Source organism: Megalops cyprinoides, chromosome 8 (genome assembly GCF_013368585.1).
Source record: "Megalops cyprinoides isolate fMegCyp1 chromosome 8, fMegCyp1.pri, whole genome shotgun sequence".
Classification (NCBI taxonomy): Eukaryota; Metazoa; Chordata; class Actinopteri; order Elopiformes; family Megalopidae; genus Megalops; species Megalops cyprinoides.
In genome coordinates, this window is record NC_050590.1 from 17,944,874 (window position 1) to 17,966,673 (window position 21,800).

The 21,800-nt window shown below is 41.2% G+C and overlaps 1 protein-coding gene across 2 annotated transcripts in view; it reads left to right on the forward strand.

Annotated features, from left to right (window-relative positions):
- Positions 1–265: 265 nt before the first annotated feature.
- LOC118781713 (protein CBFA2T3-like) overlaps positions 266–21,800 on the forward strand; it is a 39,354-nt gene continuing 17,819 nt past the window's right edge. The window contains exon 1 of one of the 2 annotated variants that reach the window (XM_036534716.1): positions 266–453. In XM_036534716.1, the coding sequence (XP_036390609.1) occupies positions 333–453 (121 nt within the window). In that variant the 5' untranslated portion in view covers positions 266–332. Of the gene's footprint in view, positions 454–8,066; positions 9,392–21,800 lie in introns of those variants that run through there. The other variant, XM_036534717.1, reaches the window with a different exon arrangement.

Genomic DNA, 21,800 nt, shown 5'->3' on the forward strand with positions numbered 1-21,800 from the left:
AGTGATCTCAGTGAGTCTGTGGTGAGCCTGCCAACTCAAGGCAACCTCTGACAGTGGGAGTAAGAATGTGCCGGAGCTCGGCAGTGCTCTGAGCATTCGGAATGAGATCATCATCACATTTTGGGCTGAAAACCTGCATGAAGATAATCGAGCCTACCGCGTCTTACTTGTGATACCAAGACACAAGAGATATGGAAGGAGCAGATGGGAGTTACATTGCCCTTCCAGGCCAAACCTTGGGACTGTTTCTGACAGCCCAGAGAATGCAAAAAGTGGCTGCAGAAGTGTCTCTTAAAAGGCAGAGGAGGTGGAATTTTGGGAAGACATTGCCCATGGCTGATCCATCCACTTTGAGAATTCCTGCAGTGACATTGTCCAGTCACAGGACCACAGCTGAGGAATGCTCCACTCACAGAACTCTCTCTGTCAGCAGCCCCCAGAATCACACATCAGGTGAGTAATCCCTCATTGAAAAACATATCTAAGAAAGAGACCGGCAGCTGACAAAGTTTGCCTCTAACCTAGAGATTAAGATACTCTCCTATCATTTTCTTTCACAAATGATAGAAAGATGACAAAATTCCTCCTTCACACTTTATTATGAAATACATCAACAGCATTGCAAATCTTTCATAGCACCTACAAAACTCTTTGTATAATGCATACCCAAAAGGAAGGGAAGAAAAAGAAAGACAAGCCTCTTTTACCTGTTTACCAGTTTGCAGTTTGATAAAGAAGCTTTCAGTGTATTGTGGAGAAATGTTGACATATCTGCGTTTCCCCTTATAATGACAGTTGGGAAATGGACTTCCCTTTTGGTGGATGCAGAGTGTGGTCATAGGTTGGGGAGTAGAGGAAACATTTGGGCTGGCATTGTTACACCTTGGTTCTGATACAGTAATAATAGCTTTGGCACTGACATCATCAGTGAGTGTTGTCATCAGGCTGTGTACGCTGGTGCTATAGACCATCCTGGAGGACTACTACTTGAAGAGTACATAACCTAGCCAGCCACAGTCTACCATGAGCCACTGAGCAGCAGGGCCAAAGCCCCACTGATCACATAGTGAACATTCTGAGAAACACAAAACCAAGTCCTGACCTCTACTGTTTTAAATCACAAAGGAACATGAGGTCCTTTAGGCATATATACTGTTTGCAGGATGTTTTGTTACTGATTGAGTGATTGGAAAAATTTGTTTGGGAAGATTGTACATCTTCAAGCTCACCGAGTGATTCAAAGTTTCTTTTTTACCAAGCCTCATTGTAGCATGTAAATCATGCCAATGTAAAGTATGCCATTAATATACAATCATTTGTTTAACATAGAGGAAATTACGAGTTAAATCCTGCCACCAGGCCAAACTTCATAAGTCTGTAATATCAGTAAATCTCAGGAGAGCAAAATAATTTAAACCTTTACTTGATAGCTCGCTAATACATAAAAAGAGAGAATTATTTTAGCATTAATACTAGGCACAGTGCATTAACAACAGCAGCTCTCTGTTTCCTGACAATAATGAGCTTTGTAAACGTTTGAATGATTTGCATTTTATAAACAGACTTAGCCATAAGTATCTTGTGAAAATCTCTGAGAAAAAGAGAATAACCCTGGCAAAATGCTTGTTCTATCCATCAGACTTATTTTATACTACTACGAAGGCATTTTCTTTGTAAACAACACTGGTTGTTTTGGTGGGAATCTACCTGTTTATGGGGGAGGTGGGGGGATCACCTTCACTGCATCTCTGTGAGAAACCTCATCTCCTCTGGGTGTTCTGAGAATCGGTGGAGATTTCCTGTGCAGGAGCAGATGTTGGACGCCTCTGGCACAGCTGCAGTGGGTGAATACCTCAATGGCTGGGAGATGTTGACATGCTGGCTCCTTTCCCACCGTCTTATCACCATGTGCACAGTACGCTTGCAAACACAATCAGGGACTTCTAGTGGCCAGCAACAGTGGACCATCAAGGCAGTGTACAGAGCAGGGCATGGTGGGTGAGGCCTTGCCCAGGGGACTGACTAATCTAAATAATATAACAAAGTAACTGTTCAGGGACAGGAAAATAAACAAAGCAATAACTGCAGTCTTGTGTCATTGTGGGTTTACAAAGCTTACCTCATCCTATACTAATCCTTAGTGGTTAAGAACAATTTTATGGCTGATCATCACATTGTTGTTCAGTAGAATATGCTTCTACATGTAGTCAGTGAATGCACATTTCTACAGCAGCTATCATTGAAGGTAAAGTGTAAGAGAAGAAGTACTAAACATTGACAGAGAACCATGGATCATGGACCTTTACACTATCTCACCTTGTTTAAGAAATCCCCCTGAATTCTGTCAGTGCACCAATGCAACAGGCTTTTGAACATCCATGGGCCATGAATCCCCTGTCTTGGGAGCCTACAACAGTATGACTGAATGTATATAAATAGTAGCTTAAAGTATTAATCAACTGCAATTTTATAAATTTATCCCTACTTTTACTGTAGTGAAAATGTGTACTACAGAGCCTTCTTTCATCAAACAATCAGATGTGCTTATGTGAAATTCTTTTGTGGTTACACGACCAGCTCTGTAGCAATTATAGTCACTTCCAGCCTCCTACAGACCTTAGAATGTCATTGAATGTCATTGAATAGTGAGAAAATTCACAGACTTCCTCACTATACCTGCTGAGAAATGGTAGCAAAAGGTTAAATGGATTGTTATTTGCTTCATCGGAAATCTCAGGCAATAATTTCCCCCAAAAATATTAAATGGTTGAATTGGTCCATGACAACCACCATAAGAAGATGCTTTGACGTGGCCATATTGACATTTTTTTAAAAAAAGTTAAACTTATTCAAGGGAGTTAGAATCCAAGTATCCTACAGTATTCTTGAGTGGAAATAAAAAAAACCAATAAGGGAGTGCTCTTTTCTGGAGATGATTTAGAACACTTTGTACTAAAGCCAAATAAAATCTAAGGTAACAAAATGTAAATAGAGTTTTTTAGTACCCCTTTAAGACCCCCTGACTGAGAAGGCCGCTGGGATGAAATCTGAAGGGGGGGGGGGGGGGTAGATCTGAAATATGTGTGCAATGGGGGGGCATTCAGTTGCCAGCTGTTTGACTACCGGGAGCATGTTGGCACCAACAACAACACTAGTTTTACACCACCAGCCATTTTAGTGAAAGGTGTGTGTGTGTGAGACAAAGAGAGTCTATCATTCCTCTTTCCCCTGCACCGGTCTTGTGGTTTCTCTGAGGAACAGATGTTCACAACTAGATACAGTACATCATCCCCTCCTTTGTGCTATCTTCAACTGCAGTCCTGCTAACCGCCAGGACACTGCTACAGTTTCCAACACACACACACACACACACACACAAATACAACCTCTACTGCTTTCTCTCTCATTCTCACTATTTGAGCTTTGTTCTCAGATGGAGACTGCATCACACAACATCAGGTGCAGCCACTCTTTCCAGTAGTCATGTTACTCACCAGTGATCTCAGGACATGCATTTCTTAGTGTGGTTGAGTAATGCTGGGAGTCTCATACATTAACACCATTAGCAAATAGATTTTAAAAATTATCTGTCTACATTTCAGCAAGGTTCAGTTGGATTCTAAGAAACTGTAAGTAAGCACTTTACTCTGAAATTGCAAATCAGATGTCAGAGGATCTATGGACTTAATTTGTAAAACCAGCATCAAATGTGTGCTTGAGTAGGTAGTGCAATGATCTGTAGTGTATTGCAGCATTACATTCTTCAGTGATGAGGAAGAATTACCTGGTGAGCAAGGTGGAGATTTGGAGTCATGCAGTTAGTGCTTGACATATCAAACTTTCTGTCAGATAAGACATCAAAATCTGTCCCATCATTTTGCAGTAATCTCTTGTATTATTGTCAAATTAACCTTTAATTTGGATTCAGTTGTAATTACTTTTTTTTTCCAAATGAAGTAACTCCTTTCACAATGGCAGCCAACGCCTGCTATTCCATGGAAGAGGAAGCACTGTTTTAACCACTCCATAATTTCCACCCTGTTCTTACATGAAGCATTTCTCATTAGAAAGACATTTCCTTATGTTGCTCGCTAAAAATAACTGCAATTTATTCTAGAGCTTTGAATTGCAGCTCAATATAGGCAATACTGAATGTGGATGCAAGCACCAAAGCACAATGGGTACACAGTTCTTTCAGCCAGCAAAACCTTATCTCTTTTGAACACACAAGCTTGTGTCTGGTGCAATCGGAAAGGATTTGCAATGTGTGAGCTGAGGAAGTGCTACAGGCCCTCATGTTAAGTGTCGCCTTGAGTCAATGGTGCAAGTTTAATTTACCAAACAGACATTGTGCACAGCATTTACCAGTCTGGTCAGCACATCTCCATTTAACACAAAAACCATCAGATTGACAAAACGCCACATCATACTACTTCTTTCAAAAAGCTCTATTGCTTGCCTATCTGCAGTGTTGCAGTCAGAGGCAATTTGTGCCTGAAGGCTGCTGTCATATAAGAATGGGAACAATGTGTGAACATGGATAATTCCAGCGGTGGGACTATGTTAATCGGTTTAATGGTCAGTGTGTGGTTTGTGCTCTTGGACAGTAAATCCAACAACAAAAGCACAAATTAGGCAAAGAATGAGAAGCTTTCACATTAAGAACTGGCAAGCCATCCGCTGCTAATCTGGCTCACGTGGGAGAAGAGTGTGCAGTCAATCAAATTTCCACCACAGTGACAGGACTCTACTCTGATCACTTCCCCTAGCTGACATTTAGGCGTCCATTCTCTCCAAATCCACTCCACATCAGTGTCAGTGCTGGGTCCTGCGTGTAGGTGTGGGCTGCTACTCCACTTACTGTGGCATGGTGTAGTGAGCACAGGCGCAGTACAGCAGCGTGGCATAGTGTTAAGGAGCAGAGCTTGTACACCAAATAGTGCCAGTTTGATTCCCAGGTGGGGCACTGTTGTTATAACCTTGGGCAAGGCACTTTACCTGAACTGCCTCAGTAAATATATAGTTGTTTGACTTACATAGTAGGGTACAATTTTATTCATTGGTACAACAGGAGTTTTTACTGAGGCAATTGTGGGTTAAGTACCTTGCACAAGGATATAACTGCAGTTTCTCGGCTGGGAATTGAAGCAGCAACCTTTCTGGTACGAGTCCTGCTCCTTACCACAAAACCACACTGCTTCCAACAAAAAGAAACCAGCATGATCCTTGCTCCTTAATATCTCCTGCTCCTGCCAATTGTTACACATTACTGGAAGTGGGGTTCAAAACCCATTGAGCCCGTTGGATCATTAATACACAACACCTTAACCACTCGGTCATCTGAGAACTGTCTATGTACAGTTTTATAAATGGATATAACATGCAAAAAAGGTATAAGATATGTCACTCTAGATAGGATTGTCTGCCAAGTAGAATGTAATGTAATGTCAGTGTCTAGACTACCTACTTTGACCTTTGTGAGGCTTCCAAGTACAAGACAAGGAAAGTAATAGTTCCCCATGGGGCAGCATCATAAACATCCTATAGGCCCAAGCGCCACTACATAATCCATCTCTGTAACAAGTGAATCTCAGTTGCCTACATAGTGTCTCTGCAATACCCTTGATGACTGAAGCAATGAGGGATGCCTAGGGTCAAAGGTGCTTTATTGAACGGCTGTGCTCTGTCTCCAATTACAACCCATTCACAGGAACATGCTGTCCAGCCAGCAGTGATATTCCTAACAAACAGAATCTTCACAAGTCCCACATGACACAATGGTGTCTTATTTTAAAATCCCAATACATTACAGACACATCCCAATTACATTTCAAATACTATACCCTCTGCTAGAGACTTCACCAGCATGTCTTAACTGTAAATCTCAGAGCGTAGAAGAACTATGAATTATAACTCATGTCATGTATGATTAATCTTTACGGTTCCTGAGGGATAATCCTTTTTCTCTCCCTCTCTCCTCCTCGGCTTTGCATTCATGGAGTCGGCAGGGGGAGTTAGTCACTTTTCCCCTAGCCAAATCCCATGACTGAACTCTGGCTCAGCATACCCTCTCAGTATTGCTCACAGGAAAGATTCCAGGTCTCTACCTCCAACCACCAATCCAGGATCAGCTCACCCAGTTTTATCCCTACACCCATTCAATGCATAAAAATTCTGTCATTGGGCTAAGATTATTATTCACAGTGAAAATATTGGGGTAAGTTTATTACCTACTTATTAAAGCTGAAATTTCTGACATATTCTAAGAGGACACGTCAGAATGATCTAAGTACAGGACAGGACAGCTTTGGCTGTATTTACATTGACTGAGGTTTCTATGGGCATTATGAACTTTGTTATATCTCTGGCCCCACTTCTTACCATGTCTACAAATGGAACAAAGATGTGAGACTCAATTTAGAATACAAAAGCTCATCTGCTCCAAGACAAAATTATACAGTGTTACCTCTCTTTCCCTTATTTGATTATAAGTTGCACGTACATTGTGGGGGAAAGGTGATCATTAAACAGTTAAAATTAGATAGAAACTAGTTAATGTAAGAAGCAGTCAACTTGTCACATTTGCTCATATTTAAAGCACTGTTGTATTATTAATGAATACAGTAACTGTGCTAAGAAACTGTATGTACTCACCCAAGGTCATGGAAATGCACACCAGATTCAGTTTTACCTGAACTTGAAAAGTTCTGTTTTCTGTGTTCCAAGTCTCATTTCTGCTTCTGAGACAAACCTATGTGTCTACTAGTAAGTCATAAATGGAAGGAATCTTGCATTACCTTGATTATAATTAAGAATTTCCCTCATTTGGACATGCATACACATCTTATTCAAAGATGAATATTTATTTATTTATTTATTTATTTATTTATTGGAATCATGATTACTAAATGGAATTGAAAAGTTTAAGCCACTAATGTAAAAGAAAAAAAATGATGACATTTGTCATTTATAACTAAATTATTTGTTATTTATATAACAAATTTGTATATAATGTCATGGCTAATATAGTATGTATTTTGATATTCAGAAAAATATTGTTCCCATCCAGACAACTGGTTTATCAATTAATGTAAAGTGGATTAACAATTCTTCACACAAAGACACAGACCAAACTAAATGAATAGTTGATTCTATCAATGATGTGCTTCTTTGTAATTGGAATTATTCGTGTTATACTAAATATATAGTAACTATAATAGTTAAAGAATAGTCAGTGGTTTGTATAGCAATAATCAAAATGTATATCCATATATGCATTACGCCAATCATAAGCGTTCTCAATCGATCTATGCATATAAGTCCCTGTGGACATCGTGTACACTGTATTGACATCTTGAAGTCGCGGTCGGCCAGCTGGGCTTTACCATCGCTGCGAGGAAACAGCGGCCCCCACGGGTAGACATTAGGAAGAGCAAACACAGATACACAAAAACGTGAAGTGAGTGCAATTGTACCTTCACGACCTTTTCTGGCAGGTTTGGTGTAAGTGACACTGTGTTCTCTACAGAATCTCCTCTACTCTTGCATCTAAATAACACCAGGTCTGAGAAGAAAATATCGATATATAAAATGTAGTAACTACATAAAAGGCATGATCCATTGTGTCGCTTACGCAATCGATGTGTTTACATCTTTGATAAATTATTCCTCGGATCATACTGGCAGTACTCTAGTCATACTATTTTCACTGGCAGTAAAGCTGAAGACAAAGAAATCCACACAAAATGAATTAATCATCAAATTACTGTACTTATACCATTTACAAAACAATAGTGTCATTCCGTCTATTATGTTATTGTCCTGTGACCCCGGGAACTGTGAACATATAGATACAGAGTTATTAGGGAAATGTCATATAATAACCTAGCATACATGGGATGAAATCGGACGGTGTTGTTACACCGAAAGTCATGTGTGTGCGCGCGCGTCAGCTAGACTGACTTGAGAGACGCAGAGGCTAGCTAGAGGTGGAGCCTGGCAGTAGTGAGTTAGTTGCCAGTATTATAGAGGAATCGAGCACAAGGGAGGCTGTCAACTCATGTGCCTGAGCTGTCAAAAAGAGAGAGAGAGAAAGAGAGAGAGAGAGCGAGAGAGAGAGAGAGAGAGGGGGGGGTTAGGAGCGCCGGAGTGCGCAGCTCCGCTCCAGATGGTGATTTAAACGCAGACAGAAGGCTGCAGAGGAGAGAGCGTATAGAGCACTAGACTACACACGAGAGCCAGGAGCGCAGCACCGTTGGCTTCCTAAAATAACCAAACACCCGAAATGAGAACAAACAAGACTAAGCATAAATGCAACAGCTCAAGCTAATTGCAAACACACGTTTAACCGCCACTGTTTAATGACTGGATCTACGTACAGCAGCTAAAGCCGACTGTTAAAGTGGAATGAGCTATCCTTGTTGCCTAACAGTTGGAGGATTGGTCGGCACAAGCAATCTACGAAACGTAGCCGCATGCAGAACTGACCCAACAATTCACCCAGGTTTTTTAAAGTAATCATTGACGGGACTTCATATTTTTGAGTCTGTCTCAAGACAGATTTTGTAGATTTTAGTTCCCTAATACAGAGGGGCTGAACTGGGACTGGTGGAGGATTGATGCCAAAATCTACTGCATCTTTATACCTTGAAGAGGCACCACGGATCGATCAAGGATTTTCTGCCGTGGATTCTTTAACAATTAGTAACACATTTAACGTTGATGTTCAAGTGACTTGTATGCACTGTGCTCAAATTAAGTGCGCAACCCCGTAATTCTTTTTTATTTTTCAAAATTACGATCTTAACTTTTCCATCCTTTTCTTGGGTCGTTCAAGGCTGGAATATAGCAAAGAGAAATGCGGCATAAAGAAAAAAAATGAAATTTAGAGGAAGGGGAACGACCAAATCAAAGGAAGAAATGTTTTGATTCTTTAAAACAACAGTTGCTGAAGTCTTGTTTTTAATATCAAGAAGCGAAGGTAAACCAAAGACTCATGCATTCTAATCTAATGGACCCCATCTTTGAGTTCTAGCTGTGCAAGACAAAACTATAGATTGAGCCTAATAGCTGGAACGCGAATTACCTCATAATTTTATTCAACCGAAAAGTCAACACTGCTTTAAATCCAAAGGAGTCGAACATATATAAACATCCATATTTTTTCAAAATTTTATTGTCCACGCGGTTCCACCGGTTGAAGGATTTTTCCAGATATTCTCTAGACAAAGCAGAAACAACACATTTAAATGATATTCCATAACTCTGGAGGATTTACTCTTTCTCTCTTTTCCAAATATTGAGGGTTGGTGCGTTACAACTGACATTTCGTAATTTTGATGTGGATTATCGTTGTTGCAATTACCTCATCTTGACCTCGACCCTCTAAAAAGTAAGTACAGTATATGTATACTTTTGTCTGAAGTTGTTAGTAAGTGTGTGTGTGTGTGGGAAAGTGTTAGCATTGAACAGGTTGTGTTAATCCTTAAACAGTAATCAGGTGTGTATTTCCCATGGCTACAGCGATTACTTTAGTTTACCATATATTTGTAATTCGATTGCATACTACTTTTAAGGGATCCTCAATAACTTATCTAAACTTGTGATATAAATAATAAATGCAGATGTTGCATGCTCATTTCAGTAATATACTTTATTTTTCAAAACGTATGATTGTAAGTATCTAGTTTATGTGCATGTGATCTTTGTCGTATACATTCGACAAAAGTCATATACCCCCTCAGACATAGCTATTATAAACCTGATGGCTGATTCGGACATTTATTACTACAGTTTCAGAATAGTGTTCTCTCAGGTTCTCTCTGAAATAAGGAACAGTGGTCATTCCCAGAGAAACAAGTCTGTTTCATTGTCTATTCACATGTGTCGTCAAGGCAGCGCTTTGTTGCGTGGACCACACAGATTCTCCTCTCTGTCAACTTTTTGGCTTTGTCAGCTATTTTAAAGGGAGCTTGTTCACGATTAATATTTAAATAGGCTAGCTCTACAACATGTATTATTTCCACTGCACTAACAGCCTTAATTCATTTGAACACAGATGTGTTTTTTGATTTGGTGTTGTAAATTGTTAACAATTGCGAGTTGTATTTCATAGCGCTGAGACTTATAAAAGTAATATGTAGCCCTGTAATTTATGTCTGTTGACACGGAGAGCCTATCGCACCTGTCCTTTTAACGCTTTTATAAAGTGTTCCGTTTCGTATGTGATCCTAATTCAAAGTGCTGAAAATATTACAAAGTAAGGGGAAGCGCAGTCGCATTGTCAGTGATTTATTTGTCATTAAGTATCATGTCCTTGAACTTCCGCTGTGAAGAGTTGTATGCCAATTTACTGTGAATTCAATATAATTTATGATAAATTCAGTTTATATGTTTTAGGTGTATTGTATATAAACAAACTTTGTTTGATCGTATTTGGTTTGTAGACCAGTATTACGTTAACTTATTTTTCGACGTCGGCTCACTCTTTTAACTTTAAACACATATAACTGATACTGTACCAGTTCCATTTAACACTATGATGGCAGATGGTACGTTCTCGCCCGTAGCCAGCGTCAAATGACAACACTGCAGTTGCGTTTCGTTTAAACTGTAAAAATACACTAACTGCCTTGAGTACAGTTGTGCTCTTTTATGGCGTGTTTCTGAATCCACACTGATAAACACACCTCCATACACATATCTCTCATATCGATCAATGGCTGTCTGCTCTCTGCACCGCTTTCAGCATAAAGCAGATGTAGCGGCACTGGGGATTAGAGGGTAACAGTTGTAAAGGTGAGGGTGGCTCCGGAGACAGCAGCTCAGTGGTGTCAATGTCATGCTTGGATTCGCATTTGCTCACCTGACAAAACCTTACTGCTGTCTAGTGTGTGGCCACACTAGTGAAAAAACAGTTATTCTTATTCAAAAATAAGGATTGTGCATGTAATAAAATATGGAGAAAACAAATTAGGGGAGATAAAAGTAGTCTTAGCCTACTTGAGGTGTTGGATGAGAAAAAGACAAAGTGAGGAGCACACCAATCCCCACAAATGTGACACCCCACAGACAAGCAGAAGACATGGACCAGGCAGTACAGATTTGGAAACTGGCCATACCACCGTCAAATAACAGACCTTCTGAACATTCTCCTCTTGTATCTGTTGAAGCAGATACCAAAGACTCCACCTCCACTGACCTCTGTATACAGGTGGAAGCTATGCATCACTTCACTTTCCAGAAGTGTAATAATTGAGCTCTGCCGTAGGTTATTTGTACCAGATATTCAATTCATAAAACAGTGCTTCTCACTTTAATGGCCAGAATGCTCAACATGTGGCCTGTCTGTGCCAGTTAGGGTAACAACTGAGTACAGAACTGTACAGGGTATTATTGCCAAGGAATTAAAAGTGCTAAATGTTACATGAGATCAGGTTGTTAGACCGTTAACAACAGTGGTTCAGTAATGTGTGAGGACAAAAGTAATGGACTCTTAAGAAGTTGCCTAGAGCATATTCCACTTGAAATATCAGCAATAGATTTTTCCACAATTGCAGCAATAAAACAGACCATTTTCTCTGCAGGACATTAATTAATTATTTATTTGCCCAAGTAAAGATCAGTTGAATAATTGAAGAGCTGATAATAGCCAGCACAATGGATGGGAGGTCCAAAGGTGAAATTGCGGTATACTCTTTTAGCTTTACACTGCATCACCATCAATGTCTTTTTCTTTTCAAGGCAGATGTCCCCACTTCATCATTAAGTACCGCTCTTGAAAGAAACCCATTCGTTATCCAACGCAAGTGTTTATTCAATTTGTCTTTATAACTCTGGTTCCTCTGGTACCTCTGGTTTATAGAGCTGTCTCCTGTTTAACATCTAGACCGAGCATACCGCGTGCTTTAAAAACACAGGCTCTGCCAAAAATGGACTGCAATGGAAGGAAATTACTATGAGGCAATGGAGTCTTTCTATAAGCATTCATTTGAATAAGGCAAAGAGATACCACTACCCTCCAGCCTATGATAGGAAAGAACAGGTTTAAAGTTTGAAGTCTTCTCAAAATGGCTATGATGTCAGCCTAGCATTACAGAAATGTTGTGAGAGCATTAGCTTTGGAAAGAGCACTGGACTGACAGGGAAAATCTCTTTTTCAGGTACATGATCCATGTCCCTTAGTTGAATTCATAATGGACATAATGATTGTAATTATGCAATGATGTATTCTTAGTGTAACCACATGATGGGCTCACCAGGTTTGTTTGTGGGAATGAAGTTGAATTTGAAAAAATTGTAATTATTATGCCACATTAAAATATGCATGTGTGTAGATCAATAGTAATACCACTGCAGCAATAGTACAGTATTAAGAGCAGTAACACTGTGTAACACTTCAGTACAATGTTGTGGGACATACTGTAATACAAAAGTATATTTCATTATAACAACAGGGTATACCCATAAAATGTAACTCAGTAGAGCATTGAGTGAAATGCCAGAAAAACAGTGGCATGGTACAGTGACCAGAGGTACTTTATTTGATGACTAATAACAACACCCACTACTACAGTAAACAGTAAACTTTGACACATATGTGCATCTGAGAATGTCAGCATTTTTCAAAGTTGAAGAGAGTAGAAATGAATGTGGTGTAACGGGAAGTGAAGGGGGAAAGAGGAGATTTGCCCATGTCACAAATGCAAGGCTTGATGAACCACCTCTGCATAAGCATACAGCAGTGAATCTCCAGTGTGAGCTGAATGTATCTAGAACACAAGTCTTACTGAGTGTTTCACTGTCCTGGAATGCAAACCTGTAAGCTTCTGGCAGCTTACCCAATGAAGCTAATTCTTAATACACTAAAACCATTGTGCAATTACATGAATGGGACTCAGCCCAAGCCAGTTTGCAAGGGCTGCACAGTGTTTACTGCAACGTACTGGAAGTTTCCCACAGTTTTATTTATTTGTTTGTGTCTTAATAAGATCTGCAGGAGTCTGGCCGCATGGATTATTTGAACATTAGCAAAGGCACTCAAGTACCATTTAAATCCTGGTGTGAGGAAATTAATTTCAGACAGAAAATGAGTTTTTGGAGCAGCTGAATGAAAATCAAAGGCCTTTTTGTTTGTGTGGGAGCAACTGAAAAGCCAGGCTGGAAAGGCAAACTCCAGAAGCAGAAAAATCCACAATCTGAGGGAACAGTGGAGTTTGTGTGTGAGCAAGAGTGAGAGAGGGAGAGAGAAACATAGGGGAACAGTATAGTCAAAAACACCTTTTGAGACAGTCAGAGAGACTGTATACATGTGGTGCGGATGGTGATTTGATAAGCACATGAGAGTCTCACAGTTTTGTCTCCTGAAAACAGGTAATGTGTTCAACTAAATCCTTGAAAATGTATAAGCATATTTTACATATCAACAAAGATTTAGTTGAACACTTTAGTTGGTTTTTAATCAGATGCAAAGTCCAAGTGGACACACAGGGTCATATGCATGGATTAATAGATGTCATGCTAGTGCTTCCCACAGGGGATAGCAATTTTGCATGGCCTGGCAACTCAAGCTCTGTGTAAGGGTACCTATGAAAAAATGTGGGTTCAAATGCAGATGAGTGGTTGATCACTATGGGTTTTTGCCCTGTTTGTCCCTCCACACAGTGGGAAAAGCTGCTGTTTTAAAACAGGTATTGAGCTTGTGTTTCCTCCACATGTGTTTGACATTACTGTGACATGCTCGGTTCTTGGGGGAGACTGAGAATGTCAGCTCGCAGAAACACCATCCAGCTTTACAACATCTGGCCAGATGGGAAACACATTGACTCTGCAGTGTGAGAGCCGAGAATTTACTCAGCACAGAACCACACACACCCACACACTCTCCCTGATACTGTCTCTCAGGTACATATTCCCTCAACATATTCACACTTTTATTTCTTTCTCTCTTTCTAACTTGTAGCCTTTAAATCTTATACACAATCCAAGAAATGATCACTGAAAAGGCATTTATTTGTATGTAGCAAACACTTGTTATCAGTGGAAATTGTACAAAACCGTCATATCAGCTGATTTTATTAAAATATTGGCCATTAGCAATTTTCATGCCATAATAGCTGGAAGAAAAGGCGAGTAAGGTACTGTAGAGCAAGTGTCTTCCCAAAATTCCAAAAATCTGAGGATCAGATACATAGCTGGATTAATCCCTGCTGGTGCTGGGTTTAATAAATTGGGAGGGAGGTTCGTATCATTGCTTCCCACATTAATATAATGAGGTTCTCCGTGTTTCCGCCTTGATGCCGGAGGAAGCAGCCTACTCAGATTTGTGCTCCGTGGCTAGCTGGTTATCAAAGAGAGGGACTCCAACGTTGTGAGATGAAGTTAAAGTTATTAAGCATCTTCTTCACAATGAGTTTAAAGTCATGTAAAAGGCTCTGGGCAGAGTCCAGAACTGCATGGCTGAATGTGAAGACAGCCCTTACACATACTGGAGAAATTAAAAGCTCCTTATCTCCTGGAAACAGAAGCACTGCAACAGACTGGTTCATCATTTAAATGGGGTTCATCCAAGCAACGTTTTTAGTCACATAGACAATCTATGGCTCAGTACCACACTGCCCTCTCCTTTGAGAAGGTACAGCACCGTTCTTAAAATTCACATATAGGACAGTTACTTTGCATTAATGTGTTATACAGGATACAGGATAATATAAACTAAAGAGATTACAATGGTGTTTTTTCAGCATACCAAAGAAAGTGAAACTTCTTCTTTACAGTTCATTCTATCAAACATTGCTGAGAGTAAATGAATAAGCCACATAAGCAAGCAGGCTGACATCCTTCTGTTTGCTGTGGCAGGATACAAATATGAGGGTAAAGACACTGAAGCACACAGAAGCCTACAACAGAGTTTGTGTTATTTTGTATAAGAATATTAATAATGTGAGGGAGGGTGCAAGATGAGTGAGACATTTTTTAAGGAGGGGCGAATCAACGAAGACATGTAAAGACAGGATCTACAAAAGACTGTGCTTGAGGGAAAGAGGCAGAGATTAGGTCACTGAACTGGAAGACAAGGATAGAAATGGCAAGCCACGAAATAACATCCAGGCAGCCACAACAGAGAGACAGAGCTAAAAACCTAACCATTGCGATTTTAATGTCCGTCAGTCTACTCTATCAGTGTCGTGGGTTATAGGGTCAGTTTAATTAGCCTGTCATTAGGAACAATTATGGTTAATCATACCTCTCTCAGCAAAACTGCTTTAAAAAATAGTGGTGCTATTGGTAGTAGCTTTCATGCGTCATTTTGATATCCCACAGGGGTTTGTATTATTTATTTTTTTAGCTTCTGTTTCTGACTTGTGACTAAATGGAGCTCAGTGGGGGGAACCTGTCAAGCTTCTGTTTAACTTGTCACATGACTCCACTTTCAGGGCATAGAGAAGAGAACGCTACCTGTGGGGAAAGAATGAGGGAATGAAGAATAGGAATCACATGACTCGGCCATGTAGGGAGAGCTGCTGTTACAAATATCAGGAAAGATTATATAGCTCAGAACTAGTTATCTGGCAAAATGTGTCCAACTGGCTGTGAACAATTACAGGAAAAAATGACACAGTTGTGGACTGTGCAATGATGGTGTGGCCCTTAAAAATCCTCTAGAAAAGCAGATCAGATGCAAACAGAGAGAAGGGGTAGCTTTTGTTAATTTGTTGGAGGCAGACTCTGTCTGCACTGGAGTTTAGACACACAGGATGGACCAAGTTTTTTCTTTGGGTAGGAGCAGCAAACAGGTTGCACTCAGTGCCTTTTTGTGCAGCATACATCAACAAGCAAGGGTGACGTCAGGAAGAGAGCAAACAGAAGGAGTGCTAGGCTGCAGCTGGCCTGGCCAGAGTGCACGCCTCAGAGACAGCAGCTGTCAGACCCCAGCACACACCTGTCACACAGGAAGTCAGGCTATGCCACTGTTTCCTGGATACGCCTCTTCATCCAAACACTCCGGCAGCTCCTAGACTGCTGAACGAGGAGTGAGAGTCACAGAGAGTGGGGGGGGGACAACTGGGAGATGATAAAGGGAGGAGAATGGGGGGGGGGGGGGGCATCTGATGTAACTTTCATGGCAGTAAAACAAAGTGAAGTCAAGCCCGGTGAAAATAAATAGAATGTTTCTCATGTATTTTAGATTGCATCCAGATAAGGAACTGTTTATCTTCAACATTTTCAGGCAGACATGACTGTAGACATTTGAAACTTTCCCTTAGGGACAATGACTTACATGCACATTCATGTATGGAATATTCCCACACCCACTCAGCCTTCCTGTGATAAAGCTAACCTTATTCAGATGTAAACAGGCTCTTACTTCCCTTGCTGTGGCAGTCAGAAAGAAAGGTAATGGCGACGTGCTACCGGATATGATGTCAGGAAATAAAGTGGCAGACAGTGGGCGGTGATGCAGCCAGGCTGTTTTCTTCCAGCCGCTTGAACAGTGTTGTTGTTGGCATGCGCTCCTCTTTGTTTGTCAGGATTGTCAAGGCGGGTCCTCTGAAGGGCCCTACTCCTTATTCCCTGGCCGCCCTTCACACTGCCTGTATGCAATTAACAGAGTAATTAAAAGCTTGATGAGCTAATTGGTGTTCAGTGGAGCTGCAGGTGTTTTGATAGTCAAGCTTATTTGTGTAGGAGCACTGCATAAACAGATTCTGATCAAGGGTAATTTTTGGCTCTGTTTTTACATAGACTGGATGTTTAGGTAAATCAAGGCTGGCATTATTGCGTAGAACCAAAACAGAGGTATTTTTCAAAGGAATAATATCCCAAACTCTAACAAGACATAAAGTACATGAAGTCATGTATTTTGTAGCCTTGACTTATAACTTCATTTAAACTAAGGACATTTTTTTTTCTTAACTTGCCTGTTCAAAGAAAATAATTTTTTTATACCTCAAGGTGAATCTCCCAGCTGGCAGGAATGTGTCTGCATCTCCTAGCAGGAGTTGATCATGGAATCACACAGGGGAGTCAGGAAAAGCTTTCCCTTCCCTCCAGCTCTCAGCATTTTTGTGTTTTTCTTCTCTGTTCTGCTCCATGTCCCCCCCCCAGCAATGGCAGATGTGCCAGTGACGGCTCTGTGCCCACGGCTTTGGCGGGCCCCAGGTGGCAGAGATGACAGTTATTGATGTTCAGGTGTGAGCTCTTTACAGGAGAGTGGCAGGAGCTCCATGCTGTGCTCCCTTGTGGAATGGTCTTAACAACAATGGTAGAAAGACAAGTGGTATCAGGAACAAGAGCACAACGCAAAACCTCAACGAGAAAACAAAATGCACTGCCATGAGAATGGAACATATTTGACTACATGACCATACACTCTGATATACAACTTAAATGAGGTAACTTTGGCACTGTGGCTTTTTTTTTTTTTTGCTCAAGCTTTGCCCACTCCCACCCCTTCACCACCAAAAAACAGCATTCATCTCCGTGAGGAATGATCCTTCACTCACATCAGGATTTGTATGATGGTTTAATCAACAGGCATCTGTGTTTACATGTGCCTAGCTGTTGTGTGCCCTCATTGGTGTATGTGTATGTGTGAATGTGCATATGTGTTTTTGTCAGATCCCCTTTAGCAGCTATACACTCGCTTCTGTGTCCCAGCCATGTTAGTGTGCCCGGTACAGTCCTAACACACTCCAGATGGGCCAGAGCGAGGAGTTGTTCTTGGCACAGCACACCATGGCAGAATGTCACAAATACTTTCCTTTATTTAGGAATGGCTTGGGGTTGGAGACTGGGGAGAGAAGGGGAAGGAGAGAGGGAGAAAAAGAAAGAGGAGGAACCACAAAGAGGATCAGCCCTACAAAACATCTGGATTTCATTAGCTCTCATTGGGGGAAACTGAAAAGGAAGTATTCCCTGCTCTTTTAAGTCATGGTATATCAAACATAATCACTTAACTGCTAACGCCCTTGTAAGAAAGAGCAGATTGGCACTACAGACTGGTGATTACTGTACTTCATTCCAATAATATCAATAACAGGGACACTTCCAAAACAGAAAAGTCTTGAAAAAATAAAAGATGTATTTCACAAGCATGCTGCAGGGGAATCAGTCTCCGCAGTTCCTTTTCATCATCGGGAAGCAGCATGTTGTAGCTGAGTGTTTTTACTCTTCAGCCAGCAAACTTCTTACATAAGGCAGCAGCAATGAACCCTGTGTGAAATGTGACTGGGGAAGATGCTGCAATGTCCATGTTGTGGAAAAGCAAGAAAACATCATAAAAAAATAAGACATTTACTCTGGTTCATCTGACCATCATTGCAGTCTTTTTATGGCCTGAAAGAGAACATCCCAGAGGGAGGTGGATAATGCACGGTTTGTGCACTCTGTATTGTTCTCTGTTTTGGTTGTGTGGTGTTTGCTGGCTCCCTGGCAGTGTGTCAGACAGCTGTCTCCACAGTCTGCACAAGCAGGACAGCCTCATGCATGGCTGGCAGAGGAACTCCCATCTGAGTCCATGATAACCACGTTAGCCCTGTCGCCTGCTCTTCTGCTGTGTTCAACAGAAACCATCAGACCTCTGAATGTATGTCACAGAGGGACTCTTAGGTCTTAGGTCTACCTGTCTGTCTGTCTGACTTTTTGTATACCTCTGATATGGAACATGATGAACGCTATATCCTACCCCAGCTTGCCTGGTATGCTATTGTGTAGGATCTCACAAGCCTCAGAAGTCTCACAAGTCCCATAGCAAGCAGTCATTCTCATAGTATTAACACTCCTCTGATTCTCAGCCGAGGTCACCTCTTGGGTTTGTTCAGCTTTCAGCTTTCATTTAAAAAGACATGTCATACTTGCTTAACATATTTGTTGGACCAAAGATCCGTGTATAATATCTCAGGGATTCCTTGGTAAGAAATGGATGGGGAGGCTGTGTAACTTACTTCCCTCTGGATTGTCCTGACCCCTTTCCCACCCTGTCATTAGTAAATATAAACATTCTGCTGTTTTAGCAGCTGAAGGGGATCCGAGGCCTATTTTATGGCCGAAGTTGGTGGATTTCTCTTACCCAGGGGCTGAGTGAGTTTTTTCAGCAGAGTGTTTTTCAGCCCTTAACAAGAAAGAAAGCAGTAATGCCAGTGCTGATACTTTATTTTATCAGAAATAAAATTCTCAAATGGTGTTTGTTAGCTATTTCAGTTCTTTTTACTGTTAACAGATATATTGATTTCTGACACTGGGCATAATTTTACATGATTTGAATATGTTGTGGGTTTTTTTCTGGATGAAGTCTACCTGCATGTGGACATGCAGCTCATAAGAAAGAGGTGATTTTCTGCTGATGTCACAGGCTCGAATGAAGGAACAAAGGGCAGAGCCAGTCAGTGAGGACAGATCCTTGTTAGCTGCTCTGATCAATGTTTGCACCCTCCATGCACAGGTTCAGGTATGGGGCTGAAGTGAAGGCTTGATGGGCGGAGGATTTGCAGAGGGTAGAAGAGGTGGATGGGAAATTTGTGTGGGTGGGTTCACAGGTCCCGGAGCCGAGGCAGAGAGCACTAATCCCCGTGTTTTGAAGCGAGGGCTGTGTTTGTGTGGACTCCATCACGGGCTGATGGAGAGCAGATGTGGACAGGCAGGCGGGCGGGCACGAAGCCAGAGCAGCTGGGAGATATTAAAAACAACAGCATTCCTGGAGACTGGGGGAATTACACAGGGAGAGAGAGAAAAAGAGAGGGGAGTTATCACGGCACAGCATAAGAGCCCATCTGGAGACAAGAGGGAGTGTCAGGGATGGGGAATAGAAGAGAGAAAGCCTGTGTCACATGCTCTCTTGGGGGTCTCATTGTGTCTGGGTGTGTAGAGTATTTCTGTATGGATTGTCTGTGCAGATGAGTGGCTGTGTGAACACACTGCACAGGCTTTCTGAAGACAGAACAAATGCTTACAAACGTCTGATGGTTTGATGGCTTGTTATTACATGACATTTCCCTCTGTATTTGGGGCTTTGGTTAAAGCCTATGTCTTCAAAAGTAGAAAGACATCAGAAACACTAGCCAAAGTACAAACTGGAGAACATACTTGTGGTGGATTATTGTCAATTTTGTTCATCACACAAAGGATAACTTTAACTGTTTGAAGAAATGAGAGATTGAACAGTTTCCTCAGTAAACATTTTTATTGAAATTACCCTGTAAAAGACAATCTCAAGAAAGTTGTGTACTCTGCAATAAATCATCAGTTTCCCCCATATCCTTTACAAACTTTTTCAGGCATTCTTTGTCTCTGTGACTTACCTCATCCACATGCAGTATCATTTCCTGTAAATCTGTATGTTTATTGATGATCCTGTTGCTAAAAGGAAATGAAAAGGGCACTGGCAGAGACAGGGCAATCAGAGTATTTTGCTTTTTGTCTTGTTCAGGATGGAATCCGATTTTGGTTTTCCATATTCCTACTTCTATAACATATTAGACTATCTCCTTGATGAACATTGTGCACAGCTGTAGACTGTAATGGACATTTCTCCCCAGGATGGATGTCAAGCACAAGGATAAGTATTGGGCCTATGCAGGAGCCGTCCTGGGCCAGCCCCGAGAACAGGCCACAGCTGGCATTAATATCTCTCTTGCTCTCTTTCTCTCTATCGTGCTCAGTACAGGTCTTCCTGTCCTTCAGCACAATAGGAGTACAGATGGTCACAGATGGTGTATGGCCATGGCAGACTTTCTAATGTATTAAAGTGAAATCCAGCGCTGTGTCCCTCCCTGTCCTTTAGCTGGTCAGATTAAACAGCTGTTTGTAATCCCAGGCAGGGCACAAGCAGGCATTGATTTTCACTCCGTCTCTGCAATAATGATTTGCTCTTAAGAAAGTACTTAGAATATAAGATTATTTTAAATGCTTTTAAGAGAATTTTTTTGCTTTTCAGTCTTGACAAGCAATTTCTTAAGAGAAAAATTACAGCAAAATAAGATGAATCCATATGTAACATATATAACATATATGTGTGTATGTGTGTGTGTGTGTTTGTGTGTGTGTATGTGTGTGTGCATGTGTGTGTGTGTGTGTGTGTGTGCGCGCACGTGCAAATACATGCTTTAAACATTTGTTACATCCTTCAAATATTTGTTACATTGTTATTATAATTTATGGCTGTAACAGTAAAATTTCTTTTTACTTTCTTCATCTTCAAAAGGTTTGCTCCCATAACCCAGGCCAGGGCCATTCCCAGAGTCACTGTAGTGGGTTCCACAGCAGTTGGTGTGTAGAGAGGAGCTCCTCCAAGAGCAAATTAAAACCCTGATGAGACGTGTTTTCAAAAGGTCACTGTGTCCATCAAAGTGACAGCAACAATTATTTGTATATAACAATATGTATAAATATATAGAATGTGGTGATAAGTAATAGATACGCTGTCAACCTGGGGGTCCCTCATACGACTCACACACCGGGCACGCCTCCGATGGCCTTGCAGCCAGCCATCCCACTTCTGACACCATTTGTAGCAAAGGGCGAGAGCAGTCACCCCGCCTGGCCTTGAACCCGGTCTACAGGGTACCAACCATGCAACTTTGACCACGACGCCAAAGAGCCAGGCTCGTTGGTATGGCAGTCAGAGCACATACTTAACCGTGGTGACAGCACTCCGTCACAGTGAGTACAGTGGTTTTGAGCTTATTGACATTATCTGCATGTCCCTCAGTTCATTTCTTCTGCTGATGGTTCCCATGACCATGATTTCTGCCTGACCTGGTGGCAGACAGACCAACTTAACAGCACGCCTTATAAATGTAGAG